At 44.8% G+C, this 22,667-nt stretch overlaps 1 protein-coding gene across 1 annotated transcript in view; it reads right to left on the bottom strand.

Annotated features, from left to right (window-relative positions):
* LOC115324927 (oxytocin-neurophysin 1) overlaps positions 1 to 22,667 on the bottom strand; it is a 70,480-nt gene continuing 47,813 nt past the window's right edge. The window contains exons 3-4 of the mRNA XM_029985633.2: positions 5,862 to 6,063; positions 1 to 145 (exon numbers count right to left, since the gene is read on the bottom strand). Coding sequence (XP_029841493.1) covers positions 48 to 145; positions 5,862 to 6,063 — 300 coding nt within the window. The 3' untranslated portion in view covers positions 1 to 47. The remainder of the gene's footprint in view (positions 146 to 5,861; positions 6,064 to 22,667) is intronic.

Here is a 22,667-nt window from a genome sequence, read left to right as displayed (position 1 = left end):
TAGGCATTGTGATTGGTCGTAGCGGTCGCGTGGACCATTGTGCCCGCTCATCTCTCGGACATGCCATACTCGAGGATGTCGACGGCGCTCCCGAACTGGTCCGTGGGCACGCCTCCAGAACAGGAGCTGTCCTTCGTGCAGCCGTCTGGAAAGAGGAAGAGATCTTCCATGCCCAAAACCGCAATTCGGCTGAAATTCTCTCGTCGAAAAAACCACGAAATAAGTTGCGCTTGAGAGTGACGATATTTGTCAATCTTGCTAATTAGAATCAATGTTGCGAGCCATCTGAAGGTTTATTTGAAATCGAAAAATAGGCTTTTCCATCCTCCAGAAATGTTTAGAAAGACTACGATAGAGAACACAACAACGTCGCCTGAGCTTCCTGACAGCGTTCTTGAAGCTCAAGAAGCATGTATATTTTGAGTTGACAAAAAAAGACCAAATTTAATTCGTATAGTTCACTCCCACAGTAAACGGCGTACCCCAAAAATTACAGGGTCTTCTGCACCGGAAAAAATAAACTATATGCCTCACCTAACGCTTGTTCGTCGCCACCGTGTTCGCCGCCCAGTAGCTCTAGCGATCAGTACCTGAAGCCAACGTTTCAGAACTAGCCGTTATCTTATTTAAAATATGTAAGTGATTTTTTAAAGTTTCAATGGGAAAATTAGGTAAATTTTAGCCCGTTTTTCGTAACTGGTGCCGTAGACGTTCATGTATTTCAAAACTCTGTCGGCCACCTTTTTCCCCATGGAAAACTTCAGAAAATCGTTTATAAGTGTTGAATAAGATAGTGGGTAATGCTGGAAACTTAGGCATCTGGTTCGGACTGCTAGCGCTGCCTTTGGGCTGAAAATGGGCGTTCGGCGACGCATAAATTACTTTTTTCTGAAACAAAAGAAGAAAACTGCAAATTTATTTCGGACACTTTGCACATAAGGGGGGTACGGTGGTTTGGAAAACAGCTGCAATAGTGAAGCTCGACACTGTCCCCTGCATGCCTCCTACATCTGGAAGCTTGAAAGGACAAGATATAAGTGACCAAAATATTATAAAAAAATAACAAGTTTTAACGCGGATATTAGTCTTAGGAAAAAAATAGATAGAGCATTTCTGAAGCGCTCCAGAATTCTCCAGACAACCGGGAAAAGGAGACACCATGAAACAAATGTAAGGGCGCAAACGAGCTGGTGTACGTTAAACGAATTCAGAAACTCCGAGATTCCAGTTAAAGACACAACACTCCAAGTTGCTGAGACAAAAAAAAAAGGTCGAGTCACTGGGCTGGAACGCATGTGCGGTGTCTGATATTCTGCACAAGAGGGCTTTCCTGTGCACGCTGAGAAAGCGTTTAACAGCCCAGGGGACAAAGATGGCAGTGTGCACGAGGCGGCCATCGGAGGGAACTATGAGCCTTCTCAGCGATTGTCGCCCACTTGCAAAACACTGACAGCCGTATTTACGAGTGGTCACTATCTAGCGCTGTTTTAAAATTCAGTAGCGCGTCGAAGTAGTCGTGAGCCTAGCGGAGAATCAGCGACTAAGGAGGGACTAGAGTCTGTGGTACTCATGAGCGCGAAGCAAGCGGAAGTGACATAAAAAGATAGGTCACGCATACGCGTACCTAAACGCCATTGCGTAAATGTGGAATTAATCGTGTAAAAACGGACATATAAATATTTAATAAAAAATAAAATGTTACATAAAGAGAGTGATTGTCCGGAACAAAGTTTTACAATGAAAAAAAAACAAAACGCAATGGGGAAAACACGGAAGCCGCAGTGCCGGCGACATAAACAATACGAGAGCGCAGGTCAACGTTACTATAGAACCACACAGCTGGCAAACTGCCATAGAGACTGCTCAGAAAAAGTGACCCCAATCTGTCCACCAGAACCGAGCTAATGGCGAATACAACGCCGCCATCTCTCCCGCAGCGGCCACTCGAGGAACCGCACATGACATCCGTTTTGGCTTCAATCGGCCATTTTTGTGCCGAAACAGATACAGCGGAAGAGGTTACAGGGGTACCACCCCCGCCTCCCCAGCGGACGCACCGCGAATTCCTATCGAAGTTAAAATGCACCTAGGTGGGGAGGCGCTACCTGAAAGGACCGCTAAGGCATGGTTGTATAAAAACAATATTAATTGTTCCGCAAAACCTTGCAAACTAAAGATTATAAAAACATCACGCGCCCTTCATTTTGTACTAAATTCCAACAAATTTCATACAAAAAGAGTCTTTTCCGTTTGTTTTTACGCCAAAACATGCTGTCTAAAGGCTCAATGTGACCACAATACAGACAAATGATAAAGAGTGGCGCTGTGGTCGTATTTAGCTCGGTCTCGGTGGACGCCAGCGGCCCAGGATTCGACGGCGAGTTTCCCAACTGAGTGTTTTAGTAACGTTGGCGCAGGTCAATGCGGTCTTTCTCATCGTCCAACGCCCTGCTGAGGTCGCTTCGACGGTACCTCTGACCTTTGAACATGTCGATTTTCACAATAGTTGTCACTCCGATTCTTCCTAGAAATTTTCCTCCAGCGTTCCGAGACAGAAAGTGCTTCGTTAGTGCTGGCGGTCGGCGGTGAGGAGTCGGCCATGTCCTGAGCCTCTACTCACCCGTTAAACACCAGCTAAATTATAGCCGCGCACCCCCTGACAAAGATATTTTAGTCGTCTCCTAAGTTTCGCGGGGCAACTACGCCCCAAACATGGTCGGTGAATGCCAAGTGCTTACTTAGCTGTGATTGCGACCGGCCACGTGATCATTTTAACCGATGACGTGGTTCGTCAGCTCGCGTCTCCATGGTGAATACGACTGTGAGTCGCTGGCCGCGGTCGCTCGCGCGGCGCCTGATATTCTGCTAAAAACAGGTATACTGCAGTTGCTCAGAAAGCGTTTCACAGTTTAGTAGTCACAGCTAGCATGCCGCAGAAGGAGAGTTCGACTCTCTCTGATATTCAGTGCTATCTGGTGGCTTAAATAAAAGCTTAACTTTTGCTTTCCCAATAACGGCTATTAGCCTGCAGTCTGCATACGTAGAGTCACTGAATTTTCCCAGAGTGCCGAAACTCCCAAGCTTCTCTTCAGAACCGAGTCGCGGCGCAGCAGTCGCAATCCCCAACATGGCGCTGCCCCGTGCGATCGAAGCGAAGCGCGTACAGTGTAGCGTTCGTTCTCGTGTCAGCTCTTCAATCCACGTTCCTGGCCTGTGGCGACACTGGTTTATTTTTGTTAAAGCTCTTTCCTTCGCTCCGAGCGGTGCGTGAGTTGCTCCTCGCTGTCTCGTCTCTCTCTCTCTCTCTCGTTTCGAAACACATCGAGCTCGAGTGTTAGGATTACCGTCTGAGGCGTGGAGTTCGAAACGCAGCACCAGCGCAATCGGAGCAAGCAAACGAGCCGGCATTTTCTTTGGAGAACCAAATTAGCGGCTACTTGATATAAAAACAATCGAGAGAAAATCAATGCACTTTTCGTTCGGTCCTAACTCAACGATCCCCAGATCTCCCACCGTGCGTACCCTACATAGCCGTAAAGCGGAAACGTTTTATATACGTGTTTTGTTGTTAGGGGCCTGTCTCCAAAATGGCCGACTGATGACTTCCACCACGGGTTAAACCAGCCAATCAAAACTGGATTCTGTGGGGATTGACTTCCGGTAAGCGGACGGAATGGAATTCGGTACTAACATTCAGTGACTCTTTAGTTTGTAGACCACGTTCGGAAATGGTCACTTTCACAAGTCAACAACGGACGGGATTGGGCCTTTTACGATATACTTCTTTCAGAATACTAATCATGATGTTCAAATCCTGAGACAGGGAAGGAAAAGATGAAGGGACAGAAAAAAGTGGAAAGAGAGCGTGTCTTCTGCATACGAAGTGCATGCAGAGTACACACAGAGTGCATAGGGAGCGCAAACCAACGTGGACTCCATGTTTACGTTGACCATGGCGTCATTCTGCTCCATCAACAGACTGACCTAGCCGAGGTCTGATCTGAACGACTAGAAAGCTCTTGATCGACCCTTTTCGAAATTCAGTCTGGCCACATTGATCGCTATCATCATCCGAAAAAATGGCATATGTGCTATACTAATGACGGCCTTCTGTTTACTGATGAAGAAAAAAGTTGAAGATGCTCCTGAGCAGATGATTCGAGGACTATACATTCGAGACGTTAGCGTGATGCGAAGCAAGAATTGGATCCAAGAGCTGCAAAAACGTTCATTTCTAACACGGGCCCAGTCAATCTGTTAGTAGCACACAATCGCCTTCAAAGCCCTTGATGTAAAGAACTTCATCAAGGCGTCTATGTGGGTTGGCGCTTCGGTCTGACTGGTTGCATCTTTTTTGGCATCGACACTGAAAGTGATTGAGAAAGAACCGTACAGTGAAGCATAGAATTCTGGTTTCCGGTTTACTTGCGAAATTGACGGTGCCCGCTAAACCACTGCAGAGACAAGTTCATTGCAACACACATAGATACATACATAGTACGGTAAAAGCTTAATGTATGGTTAAGACAGTTGCGTTAGACTGCGTTTGACTGCGTTGCGACTGCGAGAAACCAGAACATCTCTGCTGCTTATATCGCGTGCCAAGATGATTCCTTGAATTGGATTCCACGCTTCATACGATGCACAGATGAACCGGTGGCTAGCTTTCGGTTCTCGACGAAACGCAGTCAAACGTACTCAAACGCAAGTGTCTGAACCGGCCTTAACTGCCACCGTAATTACGTCTCGAATGTGTAGACTTTTAAAATTGGGTTCCTGGCTTAACCTCGGACTGCGCGCCGAGATGAAGCGCGCCAAGCTACTCTCCCAGGAATTTCACTGCTTGTCGTATAATGTTGCCATATCGCTGCGTGGAGACAGGCGTTCGAACGGGAGAATAGCCAGTCTTTTTAGGGACCATAGCAGCGCCAACATCTTTCGCTGCCAAGTGCCCTAACGTCACAAAACTCCTTATGACTACTATGTTTCCCTGCTTGATCTACATTCGCATACCCAAATGGCGTGCTCCTAGCACGCCCCACCATGGGGAAAGCGTTAGGAGGCGCCTGCATCGCTCAAAATCGTAGCGCACGGGAGCCTCTCGCAGAAGTGTGGCATCGCGTACTCTAGCCTCGCATCGTCCACCGAAGCATCTTTCACTTCTTCCTTCCCCAGTAACCACACAGCTACCGGTAGTATACGGCGCGTACAGTCGGGAGCAAAAGTTTGCGGGGCACGGGAGCGCGTGCCGAAATGCATCGCAGCGCCGTCCGACGGCGCGCCGCCGCATTAAGGAGACGCGCTTTGCGCATGCCCGTCTTTCGTGCTAGCAATCATGTCTCCTTCGCTCGTTTCTTTTCGACGCACTCCTGATAACAGGAGTCGGCGCCAGGGGCGCGAGTTAGCGCTTCGCTGGGTGTCATGCTCTGAGTCTGCTTCAGCCGCCTCAGCCACCGCGCTGTCATGGAGCTCGCGTAGGGGGAAGAGGGGGGGGGGGGGGGGGGGGGGTAACCTGGCGCTCTGTCACGCAGCGCGGCTGCTGAGGCAGTTGAAGACGACGCGAGGCATGACAGCCAGCGAAACGGCAACTTGCGCCCCTGGCGCCGACTCCGGTTATCAGGAGTGAGTCGGATAGAAACGGGCGAAAGAGACATGACTGCCAGCACGAAGGGCGCGCATGCTCAAAGCGGGGCTTTTTAATGCGGCGGAGCGCCGTTGCACGGCGCGGCGATGCGTTTCGGCACGCGCTCCCGTGCCCCGCAAACTTTTGTTGGCGACTGTACATGCCATTCCTCAGATGACGGTGGTGATCCAAGCGGCCAGACCGCATTTCGAAAAGGGTCGATCGGAAGGGCACGTACCAGGGCCGCAGCAGTAGCCGCGGATTGCGCAGCGGCCGTCAGTGCCGCAACGCTTTCCGGGGACGTGGCAGGCGACGCCGTGCAGGGCCTCGGCGCGGCAGGACAGCGTGGCCAGGGCATCGTTGAGGATGCACATGGAGCCCGCGCAGCAGACGTCGGCGCTGTAGCACACGCCCCGGCCGGCAGGACCGCATCGGGGACACTGCGAGGGAAGACGGGCGTTGTCACTCCGGAGCAGGGTGTAAGATAGACAGGTGGGGAAACGAGAGCCAAATGAGCGACCAGATTGTGTCCCCCTCGGGTTTCTCTTTTTCTGTGGCGCCATCTGTGTGGAGCACCGCGAACTCTTACTCCGGGTGGGCGACCGGTGGCGACCGGCTAAACTGACGGAGATGACTTCTCGTGGATTTTTAATGGAGAACTGTCGTGCTCTCGGTTTATTTCGTGCAGTCTCCCATAGAGTTTCACGCAAATCCGATTCGGACTTTTTTTCCTCTCGCCGCAGCGCCATCTGTTGCAAATCGGGGGTACCCGCAAGCAGACGAGTACACAATCCGGTCACGACGCTGCGGTAGGCTTCTATTGGCCGTTTCCCCACCTGTCTATCTTACACCCTGCTCCGGAGGACGTGACGAAGTCCGACCGCCAGGGTCGACCCGATAGGTCCGTCACGTAGTCACGAGAAGCACGCCACTAAAGCTGCGGTCACACTGCTTGTACATTGTACAAAAGACACGTGTTCGGTGCAGAGATAATAGGGAGTTTTAGGGAACCGTTTTTCCACGTCCGATACGGTACGATGGGTCCTCCGGCACGAACTGCGCATATGCGAGTCTTCTGTAGTAACGCATTCGCAGTTCGTGCCGCAGGACCCATCGTACCGTATCGGACGTGGAAAAACGGTTCCCTAAACCTTTCTAATAGGGAGTTTTAGGCAACCGTTTTTGCACGTCCGATATGGTACGATGAGCCCTCCGGTGCGAACTGCGCATATAGAAGTCTGCTGTGGTAGCGCATGCGCAGTTCGTACCGGAGGGCCTATCGTACCGTATCGGATGTGCAACAGCGGTTCCCTAAAACTTCCAAATGACAGAATCATCTGCGGACACGACTCAAGCATGCTCGAAGCACGTTTGCTTAATGCTTCGTGTGTTTCGGACATGTCTGCGGCCAGTTTTTATTTGACTAATGTAAGAGGATGACCGCCATACAAGGAGGAAACATGCGCCACAATCTCCAGACTGTTTATTTTTTTATTTTTTATAACGTATTAATAGCGTGACGGCGACTTTATGCATCATGTACAAAAGTACTCTCCGAGACGTGTTTCTTCTTTGTATGAAGGTCCACGCTGGTCATACAGAAGCTGTCTGCAGACGTGTTGGAATCACGTATGAAGCAATCATGCTTCTAAGAAGCTTGAGGCGTGCCCGCAGATGTACTTCTCCCATCGTGCCTGCGATGAACACCGTGTTTTGAATGCGTTAACTTTAATTCCCTGGGTGCATGCAGCCGTCTTTTGTTCAAAGTTTCCTGGTTTGGGCTGGTCTGGTTTTGTGAGACAGCAACGCGGCTCCCGCCATGCTTTTTCCCCTTCTTCGTTCTCTCGTTATACGTATACACTTTCCCTCGCTCTTAAAGCCCATACACACGTTGGCGTTCGAACGCGTTTGGGCGCGTTGCGGCGTCCTTTCGGTCAGGAGTGGTCGCCTACACTCTTAGAAAAAGGGGACCAAAAGGAGGTAACAGACCGCCTTTACCACCCTCCTCCCGGCAAGGGGGAAAAGCGCTCCGCTTGTTACCTCCTCAGGTGCAGCAGACACTAAGAATGTGGTGCTACAATGTGAAGTTCGCCGCGAAGGAGCACCAACGAGGTAAGTATTACCTCCCAGAGGGTGCACCTGTTTGGGCGCTGCCAAAGCCTGGCGCCGCGATTGGCTGTGGAAAGACGCAAACAAGTTCGCTAATCTCCTCGTATGATACGTCATTCTTCGCGCATGCGTGGGAGAGCGCTTGCCTGGTGCCGAGCCCGTTCCTCGCCAACGCTCCTCTCCGGTCATAACGGTCTTTCTTCTCGAACGTTCGACGGAGGCGTCCTAGCGCAGGAACGTTCTTTATTGTTCTGTTCGCCTCAGTCTCTTCTTACGAAGTCACCGAGAGCGCTGCATTTACTTCAGTCGAAGATCCAAGTTGTGTGCACCGTATGCAGGTAAGCAAATGTTCTTCGCGGGCGACAGTTGACGTCGGTTATGACCGCCCCAGGACGGCGACCCCCGTCTTCCTTAGACAAAGGGTTGGCGGACATGTTGGCACGTTTGAAGGCGTCGAGCGTTCGATAAAATTAGTGTGTGGCGCGAACGCTGACACGGTTTAAACTATCGAAGTTCATAAAGAGCAAGAACAGGCATGACTGTCGCTTGCACAAGAGCATATTTAGAAGGTTGACATACGCTAACCCGTGGCGTAGCCAGGAGCTCTTCCCGGTGCATGTGTGTGCGGGCGGAGGAAGGGGGAGAGCGGCGGCCCGTCGAGCCATGGAGCCGGGCGACAAGACGCCTTTTGAATCGGGGGTCGCCTACGTTTAAGGCGTGAGGGGTAGGAGGTTTTCTTTTTTGGGGGGCCGTTGGTGTGTCGTGTAAACGTTAAATTGAGGATCTGATCAAATACTTGAAAATCTCATAAGGTGGTTTTGTCTTCTTTTTTTTTTTTTTCGCAGAGCAGTAGTCGATTAGGCATTCATTGGCGACACGGGCCAACCGGCGCGATTAATTCTCAATGTCGTTGATATTTGAAAAAGTCAGTGTTAAACACTGATTTTTAATATCAAAGCTTTTTTTTTTTGTTTAACGAGGTTTAATAAATAGTTTGGTAAAATGTCACGTTACCTTGAAATACCGAATATAAATGTCTGAGCTAATTATTTGTGCGCTTCACAAACATTAATAGTAGTATATTACGGAATAATGTCATGAAGTTGTTACCGGCAGCGAGACTAGCAGAGACTTGGCATTTTCTTTGCGTGTGATCAGGCATTTCTAAAAGTCTGATCATTCAGTAGGCAAGTTGGATATGGCTCAAGTTTGCATTATTTGAAGTTGATTGAATATATTTCTTTCGTCCTGCGGCAACGTTGTAGGGTGATTTCGTCGAGGGTACTGGATGCCTGCTACCTTGGACTCATCTCGTGACAGTTCTTTACACTGTTTACTGCAGGTACGCGTAGTCCGATATTTTATTTTGATTTTCTTGTTCCCATTTGTGCACTTGAAATGGGGCTCTTGATTTTTATGTTTATTTTGTGTGTGTGCTGTTTCTTCATTTCCGAGAGAAATTTGGGGGTATACTTTGAGTAAATGAATTAGAGTAAGATACACAAGGCGCTTGAGTGTGTCTTTTTCGGTGTGTTCGTTTTCTGTGTTTTCGTCCTTGTGTGCTGTTCTTCTCATGTATAAATAAAACATACATTCAATTTTAATCTGACAGAGCACTTCGGCAAAAATATTTGCATATCTGCCGAAGTTCGGCAGTTAGGTTTGGCGGTAGTGGGAGCCTGCTGTGGTGCTGAGTAGCTAATGTGGTGTAGCGCTCTGTGGTGTATGGTCTTCCTCTGTCCTTGTCTTAAAGCACAATCATGTTTTTTCATGTACAATACCAACTCGCCCAACAATCAGCACTTGTATATACTAACCTGCTACAATAGTTGTACCCCTTTGACTAAGATTTGTTAGTCACCTAAGTGAATCGGGGTGACAAATTTAATCATGACCGGTGAATACAATGTGCTGAGACTGATCTATAATTACCACCCGTCATGTGATAATTTTAGTCAGTGGTGGCTAGTCAACAATTAAACTGGTCACGTCTGGTAAATATGGTTGATGCTTTATAATGCTTGAATCAGTGGCCCATCAAATGCTTCAAATGCGTCTCAGAAAAATCTAATATTTCTTCACAGTTTCTTTAAATTGGGGATATGTTTCAACTTCATATCACATGACTTCCACATTGTTTTGGTTCCAGGCAGGCAGTGCAATCTACCCGGTGGCTGTCAGCTTAAGCCTAATTAATCCTGAGGCGCCCAGCTATGTGGCAGTGGAGGGAGACATCGAAGTCGCGTCGCCTGCTGAGGCAGTCCTGGTTGCATACTGCCTCTATTTCATCTTTAACTACGAGTACCATCACCAGTTCAGGCGCAGATTCATTGCACTAGAGTACTAATTGATCTGAAACATTCAAATGTGGAGTCACGTGCAACACATTGCTTTTAAACCTAAAGGAAATACCAAGAAGTATTTTCTTTTTTCAATGCCTTTTTATGCAGGTTTACGAATTTTTTTCTATGTCGTTTGTTTATTGCTTTTTTTTTTGTCTGACATACGGCAGTATGATTGATTCTGAGAGTTACAGAAGGTCAATAATATTGCTTTATAGTCCCATTTTTGTAATTTCCAAAATCACAGCTTTTTGCTTTGTGCGGCCATTGGCATACTTAATTTATTTCAGTCTACTTCATACTCGGGGCCTGAAAGCATTCGAGGATTGTGGTTTCATGTTCACAGTGATTTCTGCTTGCAAGGTTTAAATACAAGATGGTTTTTGATGGCTTGCAGGGTTTAAATACATGATGCTCAAAACCGATTTTTTGCCATTCATTTGAAGTAGGTTCGATCCCTTTGGCCCTCGCGGTAGTTTGGTGCAGCTCATTTGCAGCAGGAGATACGAGCCCTTCCTTCTTTGCACATTAGAAGAGCAAATCCCGGAGTCTGCTTAACTCTACTCCAGCGTTCATTCCACTACTGTGTATAGGACGGGCATAGTGTACTGCTGTCCCTGAGTTACAACGCACTAGTCATTGCTAGTCGTGTCTTGGTTTGTATTGCTGTTTGCAATATGTGTGATACAGAATCTATGCTATATTACAGTGCGTTCATTTTGATTCTGGTTTGTACAAGACTACGTCGTTTGAGTTCACCCCGGTGAAGCTTCGCTATTCCAAGCAGTGTTCCAAGCATTCACTCTTCTTTTCCGGGTAGATAATTTTGTGATAATTTTATTGACTGTCGCGAACTAGAGCCCCGAAAGTGTTGTTCCAGATGCCTTTATTGCGCTTAGTGGTTTCATCTTGGAACTTTTGTAAGATGTCTAGTCATGTCATTGATTTTTATGCCATTTTGTTTGTGACAGCCACAATGAAACACTGTCATTTACTTTCAGAGCTAGGACGTCTTCATCTATTATAAGGCCCACCCTTGAAGCATGTACTATCACACCCACAAAGGGCCATAACACCTTTCTTTAGGGGGTAAAAGTGATTCCATCAAGTGTAACCTGTAATAAGGTGGTGAACTGGGCCAGTTGGTTGCTGTTATACATGCTGGGGAAAACAGCTCGGAAAGCGCGGACTACGAAAAACAAACACGACAGGACAGCACTGTCCTGTCGTGTTTGTTCTTCGTAGTCTGCGTTTTCTGAGCTGTTTTCCTGATCGTGTACATTTAAGCCCAAAGTGGACCATAGTTCCCTCCAAAAGGAGGTAAAAGCAGCGCCGTCAATTATTTCGTCTTACCTCCCAAAAGGGCTAAAGTTCCCCCTAAAGGAGGTAAAGCCTGACCCCGAATGGATACACTTTTAACACCAAAAGGAACTAACGTTACCTCCAAAAGGAGGCAATGTTGCACCCTAACCCAGGGGGTAAGTTTGCACCCTCGTTGCAGGGGGTTAACGTTACCTCCAAAAGGGGTTGCCCTGTGTGCAAGTCGGTTGCCCCCTTAAGGAAGGTACTACAGTACCCTTCTTTTTTAAGAGTGTTGCGGTACGACTCGCGCATTCCCGCAACGCTCGGTTAGCGCGACGTTAGTGAGCCGAGACTCGCTCAACTTTTTGAAGCGTTGCGGTGCGTTCGATCAATCAGAAGCCGGGAAACAAGAAGGCTCAGGCGCATTCGCAAGAACCAGCCGTGAGCGATTCCGGTCGATGAACGAAAGGTCCACGTGGGTCCACGGGTCCACTGCGTCCGGTTTTTCATTTCGTTTCGTTTGCGGAACGCAGTTTGCAGCAGGCGAGAATTGCCAGCTCGGCGACGCCGGTGGCAGTGTGTGCGGATAAGGAGGCAACGAAGTCCGGAGAATCATCAGCGAAACAGCTGGAGCGAAGCAGATATCGCTGCCACTTGTGGCAGGGATGTCGTCAACGTAGGAGAAGCATCGTCGCGGCGGTAGATCGCGCAAGTAGGGGCCAATTGGATTCACTGCCCGCCCGTGCCACATTCCAGTGAACATAGTCGAGGAGCTAATTCTCCAGTTACTCGCTTTCGAGCGCTGAGGAGATCCTCGGTGAAGAGTAAAGATTTGCTGCCATATACCCGTGCTCCCGTGCTGCCGCGGGGCGCCGCCATGTTTCTTTGGGTTGCTCAACGAGGTTCATTGTTAATTGTTAAGCGAATGCGCCAATAGCAAGCTTCCATTGGTTGTTGACTGCGGTCGGCTGCGTTGCAACGCAACTGTGCGCACAAGCTTCGCGCGTACGCTCAGCGCAACGCACCGCAATGCCTTTCCACTACTGAACGCACCGTGTAGAAACGCGAATATGCGAATGGCCCTTTACAAGGGGCTGCAACGGGCGTGACGATACGAGGCGCTAATCGTACCGCGCGTGCGCCAGTGGCTTTGTGCGTGCGGCGTCGTGCACCTTTCAAATCACTCGGAAACGCGCGCGCAGGCGCGCGGGCTTAGATGTCGTGGTTTTTCTGTCGTCTGCTAGCTAACGGCCACTTTGAAAACTGCATTCGCGTCATAAAATTATTGCAACTACATATCTGGGTGGCTCGCATAATATCCGAGGGCGAAAGAAGCTTCCTGCTTGTCATACTCTATAGTGTAAGATCTATATTTCGCGAGCGTAGGGTGAAGAGTACGCGGACACCACAGGGGCGGCGATCGAGAGAAGCTGCGGTAGGTGGTTGCATCAGAAGAATCCGCCGACGCCCGGGAGAGCAGACCGTCTCTTCTAATGCAAGAGTATACGAACCGTTGCGATGTTGGACTTCCCATATTTCGCTCAGTAAGAATCCCCGCACTAAATCCTAACCAATTTCCTTGAGAATCAGCGTACCAACAACAACAAATTCGGCATCTTTTTTTTTTTTTTTTTATTGTGATGGAGGGACAGTGTGACTGCGACTTAAGAAACCAGGTACTGCAAAGGTGGTGCGTGAAACGATTTGCTCGAGCCAGCAATGGTGGAGCATTGCCGGAAGTTTCCGGCAGCGAATTGCAGATATAAACGGCAGTTCCTCGATGCTGACACCAGTTTGGACAGGGGTACCCCAAGGCCGCGTCACAAGGCGAATATATTTCCAAGTCACATAACTCAAAGTGATGATTATAATGGAACAAACATCAAAATCATATTTCGTGAAGCATGAAGCCAATCACACGCTTCGTGCCCAACAAAATGGCGACCGACGATATTTCTCGGTGCGACCTTGAAAACTGTCTATAGCGCGCATCACTGTTTGAAAGCACGCGTCCACCACTCCTATCTCGCGGTTACGTTACAACGCGAAAAGTTGAAACGCTTCTTAAATGTGTCCATGAAGTCGTCGACAGCGTATATAGTAGTCCACTTTACGTCTCTTCTGTTTGTGGTTGATTTGTACATGCGCAGCGAAGTAGCAAACAGTTTCCTTTAGTGATTGAGAGCCCGAAGGCAAACGGGTGAAGAGACTCTATATATACGCCCGTAATTATAGGCTCTTAAGGCCAAAGTCCGAGACCTTGTTGGAACGTGTCGCCATTTAATTTGCTCGTCGTCTCCGAACAACGCTGGATGAAAATCGAGAACTCCCTTTTCCTTATGAACCTTTCGTGTTTTTTTTTCTTTGTTTTTTCCTTTTTTTTTCTCTCTCTCGTCTTTCCTCGCAGCATCGCACCCGGTTCTGTGTTTTGTCGCGAACAAGCTGCTTATGCATCATATAAACTGCAGTCCGCCGACATTAGAGAGTTTTAGGGAACCGCTTTTGCACATCCGATACTGTACGATAAGTCGTCCGGTAAGAATCGCGCGTGTGAGTGCCTTACGACGGTATTCGATGGACCCTCCGTACCGGAGGGCCCATCGTATACCGTATCGGATGTGCGAAAACGATTCCCTAAAACTCCCTATAGTTCGGACAAAACTTGTTTTGAGAACTGCTCGAAACGTACAATTGTACAAAGCAAACATGCTCGAGGCTTACGGCCGCAGACAGTTCTGTCGTCATATGTCTGCAGCGAGTGGCTTTCGTACGACCTTTGAGCAATATGATCGCGGAGGTGGCAATTCTCTCGAGGAGGACGTAAAAATAATTCACGCGAGTCGCATATTTTCTGTTAGTTACGAGCGTGTGAATATATAAAAAAAAAAAGAAAAAAAAAAACAGGACGGCACGCAGGTGAGCAAATTGTTTCGCACAATATCGCTTATTTCCACGGTGTACACGATTGGTCAAAACGGAAAATTCCATTCTGACGTATAGGCTGGTAACAATGGAGAATTCCCCTCCGCCTCGGCTCATATATCTTCCCCATCTCTAAAAACCGTCAGGGAACCGGGGATCGTGTTCGTAGCATAGCATATTTTCTATTCCTTTCTTGGTCTTTCAGGTTTGCTTTAATCGGCTGTGCAGCCCGGTGCAGAGGGAGTAAATAAATTTAAAAAAAACGGTTCCTTTCTTTTTTTTAAATGTTTTTGGAACGTCCGAAGTTTCCGAGCAGACGACTGGCCCGACACGTAAGAGTGGAAAGAGCCAGCGCCGCGCCTGCTTATCTGACGCCATTCCAACGCGAGGCCTTGAACGCCTCGTTACGATGTCGACCCGCATTTCCGGAGCTTCAGCTGTTTTTTAATGCGATAACACTTCTGAGCGAACCCTCGGCGCTTCCGGATTGTCCGCCTGCGCGCCGAAACCCACCAAGCAGGCGGAACGGATCTGTTATATACCCACTTCATTATGCATATGAAAGGTCATAAGCCCAATGATTGTGACATTACATATTAGCATCTGTACGACAAATTCACATATTAGCTTCTGCACGACAAACTCACATATTAGCTTCTGAATGACAAGGTTGTTATTCTGTTAATACAGGGTGCGTTTTGGGCTTGAAGGTTTTGTATTAAAACCAGTAAGAAAATCAGTTACCTAATGACAACAATATCACTCACAGTGATTAACTTACATCACTATAATTTGCACTGTTGATCATTTTATTATAAATAATAAACTGGAGCGATACTCTTTGAGGAATGAATATATTCGTTTCTGAACGAGTATAGATATTAAGAAAGCAGACCTATAGCCCTGCTTTCTTAAAATTTATTTAACAGCTCGTTTCCAGTTTGCCTCTATGTCAGACTTTAGTCCACTACAACACCAATCACGACAATTGGGCCCCACAAGGATTGGTTACTTGGACCCATACTTTTTATAATTATAAGTCAATGATCCTTCTGATCTACTTAACCGCTCACAAAAAATAATGTATTTCGATGATACAGCTTTTTCTTAATTTCATTAGTTATTTGATATACTAAGGGGCGTAGTTAATGGATATTTCATCATTGTTTAATAATGGTGCAATTATAAGAAATTGACACTTAATATAAAAAACACGGGGTACATAATATTTCAAACTAATAAAAAAACATCAATTATAACAACTGCAATATTTATAATTCCAACTGCATTATGGAACGAGTTAAGAAGTTAAAACACCCGGCAGTAATGCTCAATAACCACTGGCAACCGCACATAACTTACACCCGTAAAAAATGAACATATACAGGTTGCATATTGCTAAGTGTTTTGACCTGCGCACTTTAGAAATAATTCACTTTTCAATATTTGGAAACTTCTGGTACGATTTGCGGCATTTGCGAGGTACCAATGAATAATTTACAAAAAAAGAAAAAAAAAGATCAGTTTAAATTATAGCCTACTTAAATTTTACATAAGAACCGTGCGTTTGATTTGATCAAATCTGCATTCTTAAATTCCGGAGAACAATAAAACACAAAATTGCTACAATCTTTCCATAAAATGGTCAAATACATCTTTTCAATAACAGCTAGTGCTTTAGATGTCTGCTGCGACCGCAGTGTCTTTTGTATGATGTACGAGCAGTGGAGCTGCACACTGCGCATGCGTAGAACCCAAATTCGTGCGAAGCCTCTATGGTTGCACCGTGCCGACACCAGCGCCACCGCCGCAGCACGTGACGTCGTGGCCGCGTATTGGCGTATAAGCTTCTTCTACCAGGGTGCGCCGCGTTACATCTATGACTGCGCGAGGGCAGATTTGACTTACAGCAACAGACATCGCAGGACGCAGTGCCGAGTCCCGACCATCTTATTTATTACTCCCGCAGAAAGCGTGTCGATCGTTCCTTCAGATGTCAACGCGGCGTCATTCGATCGTCAGTTTGCTCCCTGACGAATGAAAGGGAAATCATGGGCCTCGGATTGAATCCTGGTGTGGCACGTTAGAATGCTTGAGTTGTGGCAAATGAACGAACGAGAGATGTTTCAGAGTATTCATATGGTAAGGGTGCAGGCGAGCTGGTAAATATTGACCATGTTGAATTCACCTGAGACTGGGGTAACGAAGAAACACCAGAACGTTGAAGAGACAGGAAATAGACAGGATCGGCGATGTCTCAAACTCGGCTCGGAGTTTGAGACATCGTCCTGTCTATTTTCCGTTTCTTCTACGTTGTGATGTTTCTTCTTCACCGCAGTCTCAGGTGAATTCAACATGGTTTCAGAGCGTGCTTCTAGAATTAAGTATTTTGTACAAAGAAACGGTATTAATGTTTAAAAAAATTGAAAAATGTTTTGTCTCTTTTTTAATAAAAACATAGAGCACACAGTGTAAATTGATCACCTTCGTCACACTTATATAGGCAACATATGCTAGTTAATTATCAAGTTAAGTATTAAACCTAGGACTTTAATAGGTTGCCTTACAATCCACAAGAATACAGGGAATTTGTTAGCGAAACTATTTTGAGTATCTCTTTTTTTATTTATTTGAATAAATTTAAAGAGTTTTTTGCTATTCAAAATGATCGCCGTGTGACCGGAGCCGTATTACCAGGGTAGAGGATAACAACTAGTTTGATTTAAATGGGAACTTAAACAATGAATTAAATCATGATTTAAGTTACACGAGTTTACTATGATTATTTAGATGAAATCTTTCCCCCAAAAGAGATCTTGGACATATTTCTTTCTTTACAGTTGGTCCATTAGTTACGATGCTTTCTCTGTGCACATGTATTGTATTTAAATAAAAAAAAGGTTGGCAAGGATGAAAGTTTCATATCAAAAGAACGCAAAAAAAAAAAAAGAGGCGGCTTATTGGTTGAGCAAGTCGGAGCGTTGCGATTTATTTCCATCTTCCAATTCGTTCACCGGTTACGTAACGTTCAATGAACAACAACAAAAAAACAAAAAAACACACAGGATGTTACAAAAGAAACGTTTTCAAACTAGAAAATAATGTACTATTGCAATTAAATCAGGAAACGAAAGAAAAAAAAAATTAACATTTTTAACCCCCCCCCCCCTCCCCCCCAAAAGAAAAAAAAATCAAGGTGTCTTGTTTTAGAATGGCGGGGATTACACCAAGAAAAAGTTGTTACTTTAACTATACTTTAAATTGACAGTATTTCTTTATTTCTCGATATTACCAGTGATCGGACGAATGGATGAACCAATCTGCTATGTTTAATATACATCTAGTGGTAAAAATCACTATTTTGTATCTACAATTACTCAAAACAAAATTGATCAGAATTGAATTTAAAAAAGGAATTTTTTTACCTAACTTTTTTTTTAAGTCATGATTTTTCTATATCTTGCTTGTTTAGCAATCAACAGGCTGCGCTCTCACGAGTTTGGCCCTCTCGCAAATATTCTTCCGGCGTCTGCACAGCAAAGCATAAATGAAAGTAAGAGAAACGTGAACAGTTGGTTTACGGTGTTCCCAAAAACTGAGAAAAAAAACCAAAAAAAAAAACAAACTGGACTGCCTAAGCAAGTAATATTCCTCTTTCCTTTCACTTCTTATCAATATAGGCTTGTTGAAAGTGAGGCCGAGAATGTAATGGGCCTCGTTTTTATGCAAGTCACTTACTTTTATTAAAGGCAATTGTAATCGTGATCCCCTCTAATTTTGTGTTGACTAATTTTAAAGGTAATTTCTGCCCTGTTTTGTACATGTCTGAGCGGAACTTCCTGTATGGGCGAAAGTATAATTTTCATCTTACAGCGACACTGGCAGATGATCAGGTTATAAACGTAATTGTCAGTCGTACTTGTTTTGCCACGTCTCTTTTTTTTTTTTTTTTGCTTTGCTTTGGTTGCAATTTTTTATTTATTTTCTTGTCGTCAATATCATATACCGAATCGCGTGGCTGGGGACGTCTTAGCCGAAAAAGGCTTTCTATGCTTCTTTTTTTGGTATTTAAACACACTTGATTACCTTAATTATGCTTATTTAGTTCGTTTGTTGCAGTAAAACCTTTCGTGACTTCTATACCTCCGCATCAAATGTCCTCTTATTATGAAGTAGTAGTGTGTGAATAAGCAAATAAATAGAAAACTATCGAAGTCTTCGTGCTTCTTTGAAGAGATTGCAAAGAACATGTCACGATGACAGGCCTAAGTTCTAATTTTTTTTTGTATTATACATATAGACTGGCAGCTAGCTTGGTAAATAATTCGTTTCTATAAAAATAATTTTATTTAATCCAGGTAAAAGTTCCTGACAAGAGATTGTATGACAGTAAAATATACACAAGAAAAACATTACGGTAACATTTATAACATCATTACTAACTCCCTAAAGATGTTTTAGACTGATGCAAATAACTAAACTCTATAAAAAAAGCATGCGATATATACGACGTGATACGAACGAAAGAGCGTTATGAATATTATATGCATTTTCCTCAATGAAGGACGCATCGGTTATGTATATGCTACGTTCACACTACAAACGCCACGCGCCCATCGCGCAAAAGCGGAACGATTTCGTTGAGGCTAGAAGCAATCGTGGTCTGAACGAACTCGTTCCGCTTGTTGCGCTTAGGTTTGCGTGCGTTATGAAAGGTCGGCGCGTTGCATCCTCAGAGAGAACATGGCTTTAGAAGCGTGAGCATGGTAGTTTATTTTATTTTGCCTATCAGATGCCACATAAATGGCATTGTATCGTTCCACTTGTCGCAATCATTCTAAAATACACGCTATTTTATTAGAACGAATGTGGCCCGTAGCAGCCGACAATATATTCCGTGCTTTCAATGCATACTGCGTGTTGAGGGGACTTCGAAGAGCAGCAGATACTTTGTTATAGACAAAAGGTTCGGAAAGAAACTTCTCTTAGAAGAATGGGGGTCTATTTCCGAGACCTCTGCGTCTAATAAAATAAATGCTGTTATTCAGAATTCCTGTAAAAGTATTAATTTCCCTATAAATATATTTAAGTACATTCAGTATAATACCAGATAATGAAGATTGAAATGATTTTTTTTAATTGTAGGTTCACTCATAGAACTGCGTAACTTTTTTTTCAAGTGGGTCTTTCCTGTGATATTATGGGATGATATGGGCCGTATGGCTGCATATTAATGCTATTGTTGTTTCCTTCAAGTGGGAAGACGACGGAACCTCCGCGCTCCATTAGGCAAGTGCTGAATACATGGCTCTCCAGCAGTCAAGGAAGAGCGGCAGACGTGCAGACCGCCAAGTCGTTTTCTGCTTGTACTGGCATTTCTTCATCGATGCGGAAATGCGGCAGCAAGTTCGCCGATTCAGCTGATGCCTTGTTGATAGCAAAGAGCGAACTAACTTTCCCCGACGCCGGACTTTCCGAACTTGGACTTTCTTGCATATTTCTCTTCGAAGTCATCAGTTCCATCGGCAAATACATGAGGCTTTTTGTGCCTAATAAACTGAGAGTTCTCTACGCGGTTCTCCAGGGGTAAAGAAAAAGCAATAGTTATGCAGATGCAAAAAAAACAACCTGCTTTTGGTACAGGATAGTGCCTGACCCCAAGCACTTCTTTGCATTGTAAGCGCACAAGCAATGCCACTATGGTTCCCTTACCCGGCCCAGGCGCTCTTTCTTACAATGCTTGTGAGAGTCTGTACGTTTTGAAACTTCTGTTGCTGGGTAGTGATATTGAACTAAATTCGGGGCCATCTAAAGAACATCCTAAGAAAGGTTGTAGCGATGTTGCTTCTCTATTGAAGATGTTGACCATTAAAATTGACAAAAATATGACGAGGTACTTTCTCAACTAAATGAGGTAAAACAATTTTAAACTAATCTCGAGTAACAAATAACCAACGTTAATGATATGCTGACAGATGTAGAAGAAAAGATGGCTGCTTCCCAAAACGGCACTGAGCTTAATAGTGCGAGCACTTTACCTGATGCTGCATGCAGCGAAGCAGCTACACTCAGTCGTCATTTATACGATTTTGAAGCAAGGTAGTGGAGTGAGAGTTTGCATTTCCACGGTCTGAGTCATGTGCTTGGTCTGAAAAAAAAAAGCATGTTGTTCCATACTTGAATATGCATAGTTTATATAATACCAGATGACTTCAGTCAGAAGGTGTGGCGGAACCCTTAATTTTTAAATAAACGTTTTTTGATCTGATTTGAATATTCATTTGCCTAACAAGGCCATTGCTCGAGTGCAAAGCTAGAATATATACGGTCCAATTAAGTGCCGCCCTGTGATTGCAAAGTTTTTAAGATTAAAATTTGAAAGATTCCAATTTCACGGTTAGAACACAATTAAAAACTGCTAACACTAATGTCAGGTAAGTGTTTTGCATTTATACTTGCACTTCGCGCAAGAAATTACTTGACTCATATAAAAGTTAATGGTCAGCAGTTTTGTTTTTAATGATTTTTATCAGACACAATAAGCTCCTTACACAGAGAAAATGCTACGTTTATTTCCCTTCAACTGATAGTGTTTGTGAAATTGAATGTCACAATGTCACCCCTGTTCGCGCCAATAAAGAAGCGACTCAACCCACCGAGCACGACTCGCCTTTGACAGAGCAATCCACCAGTGCACATGTTTCTGTACCTGATGTTTGTTCTTTTTTTATCAAACGTTCGCAGCTTTTGAAGACACGAAACGAATCGCTCTTTCTTATCAACACCAGTATTGCAATTATCGCCACACAAACAGATATCTGGTTAGCTGCCAAGAAATCAAGCAATAAATACTTGACTATGAAATGTATTTTACTATCAATCGGTGTGATCGCAGTGCTGGGTCACGAGGCAGTGTCCTAATCGCCGTGTCAGAATATCCACTCCTTTCACATTCCCGTTGCTTTTTGCTGGGAAGTCGTCTGCACTGGTATACATATCAATTACCATGGCATAATGTTTTGCGCCTGTTGTCGAACCCCAACCTCGTCTTCAACATTTTGCACTGATCTTCATGATGCTTTGAATGCCACATTGTTGTTCGATGCCCACGCGCGCCTATGGTTTTATTGGGAGTCTAATTTTTCAAGCATAATTTGTTCTGGCGCCGGCCTAATTGTTTGTGATTCAACAAGTGAAGTCATAGCATTTGTAGACATTTTTTTGTTTTTTTTTATCTCATATACTAAAACTTCAGCGTGTGCCAATGCATTTGATTTTATACCAACAACCTCTCCTGACCTAGTTCATTGGTTGTCTTTCTTAGGCGAACTATTTTTTTTATGAAGATGTGCCTCGTTCAGTTAGAAAAAACAAAACACAATCGCCATTAATAGTGAAATTGCAATGTCTTTGGATGAGTAAATGCCGAAATTTGCCAATCGCATTGTTCAAACAAACTGGTCACTTTCTAAAGCCAATGTAAATTGTTTAGCCATTAAATATGCTTAAGGCAACATCCTTTGCGAGCATCAATCGCCTTGGTTCAGCGTTTCATTAAAGCGACTTTTAGAGAAAAAAGCTGCAATTTCGCAATACCAAACAAAGAAATAGGCAAGACCACTGGTGTACTCATCATATTATTAGGTTTTTGTTTCAAACTGCAGTCAGGGAAGCTACGCATATTTCCTTCCATAGCAGACTTCCTTCTTTCACTACTAATAAAAAATGCAGAATGGTTCTTTGGTTTCATTGGTCATATCAAAAGAAACACGATATATATTAGTGATTTCAACAGTGCGTAGTTCTTCTTCGATCAAAATGCTGTTCAGTTTTGAATCAAGTTTTTTCTCAGTCATTTCTGAATCTTCCCTTTGTTTGTCTTTCTAACATTAGCGATATGAACTGCCTTCCTATCGATACTTCGTATATACGTATAAGTAAGAAATTTAAAAGGGTTTTTGTCATCAGGGACAGATGGCGTTAACTTAAAATGTTGTAAAAATACTAAAATGTACTCGACCATATTTATGTCTAACCTTTTTTAACAATCTCAATGTTCATGGTTTGCACCCTGCGACTGGAAGGTGGGAAATGTCGTGCCATTATTTAAATCAGGTGATGAGCACTCTCCACTTAGTTACACACCAAGTGTATTAACTAGTTTACCTTGCAAACTTTTCGATCTTAATATCTAGTCTAGCCTCGTTCATTTTATTAAAGACAATTCTTTTTTTTACCTCATGTAAGCACGGTGTTCGTAAAATTTAGTCGTGTGAGACGCATCTGATTTCTATTGCACGGCAACCCTTTTTTTTCTGCTGTAGACAAGCTGAGACGCGAACCCTTTTTTTCTACTGTAGACAAGACAA

The sequence above is a fragment of the Ixodes scapularis genome, unplaced genomic scaffold, assembly GCF_016920785.2.
Source record: "Ixodes scapularis isolate PalLabHiFi unplaced genomic scaffold, ASM1692078v2 PGA_scaffold2__306_contigs__length_199485367, whole genome shotgun sequence".
NCBI classification, from domain to species: Eukaryota; Metazoa; Arthropoda; class Arachnida; order Ixodida; family Ixodidae; genus Ixodes; species Ixodes scapularis.
Note: the sequence above shows the minus strand (reverse complement) of the source record. Positions and strands in the feature narration are given on the sequence as shown.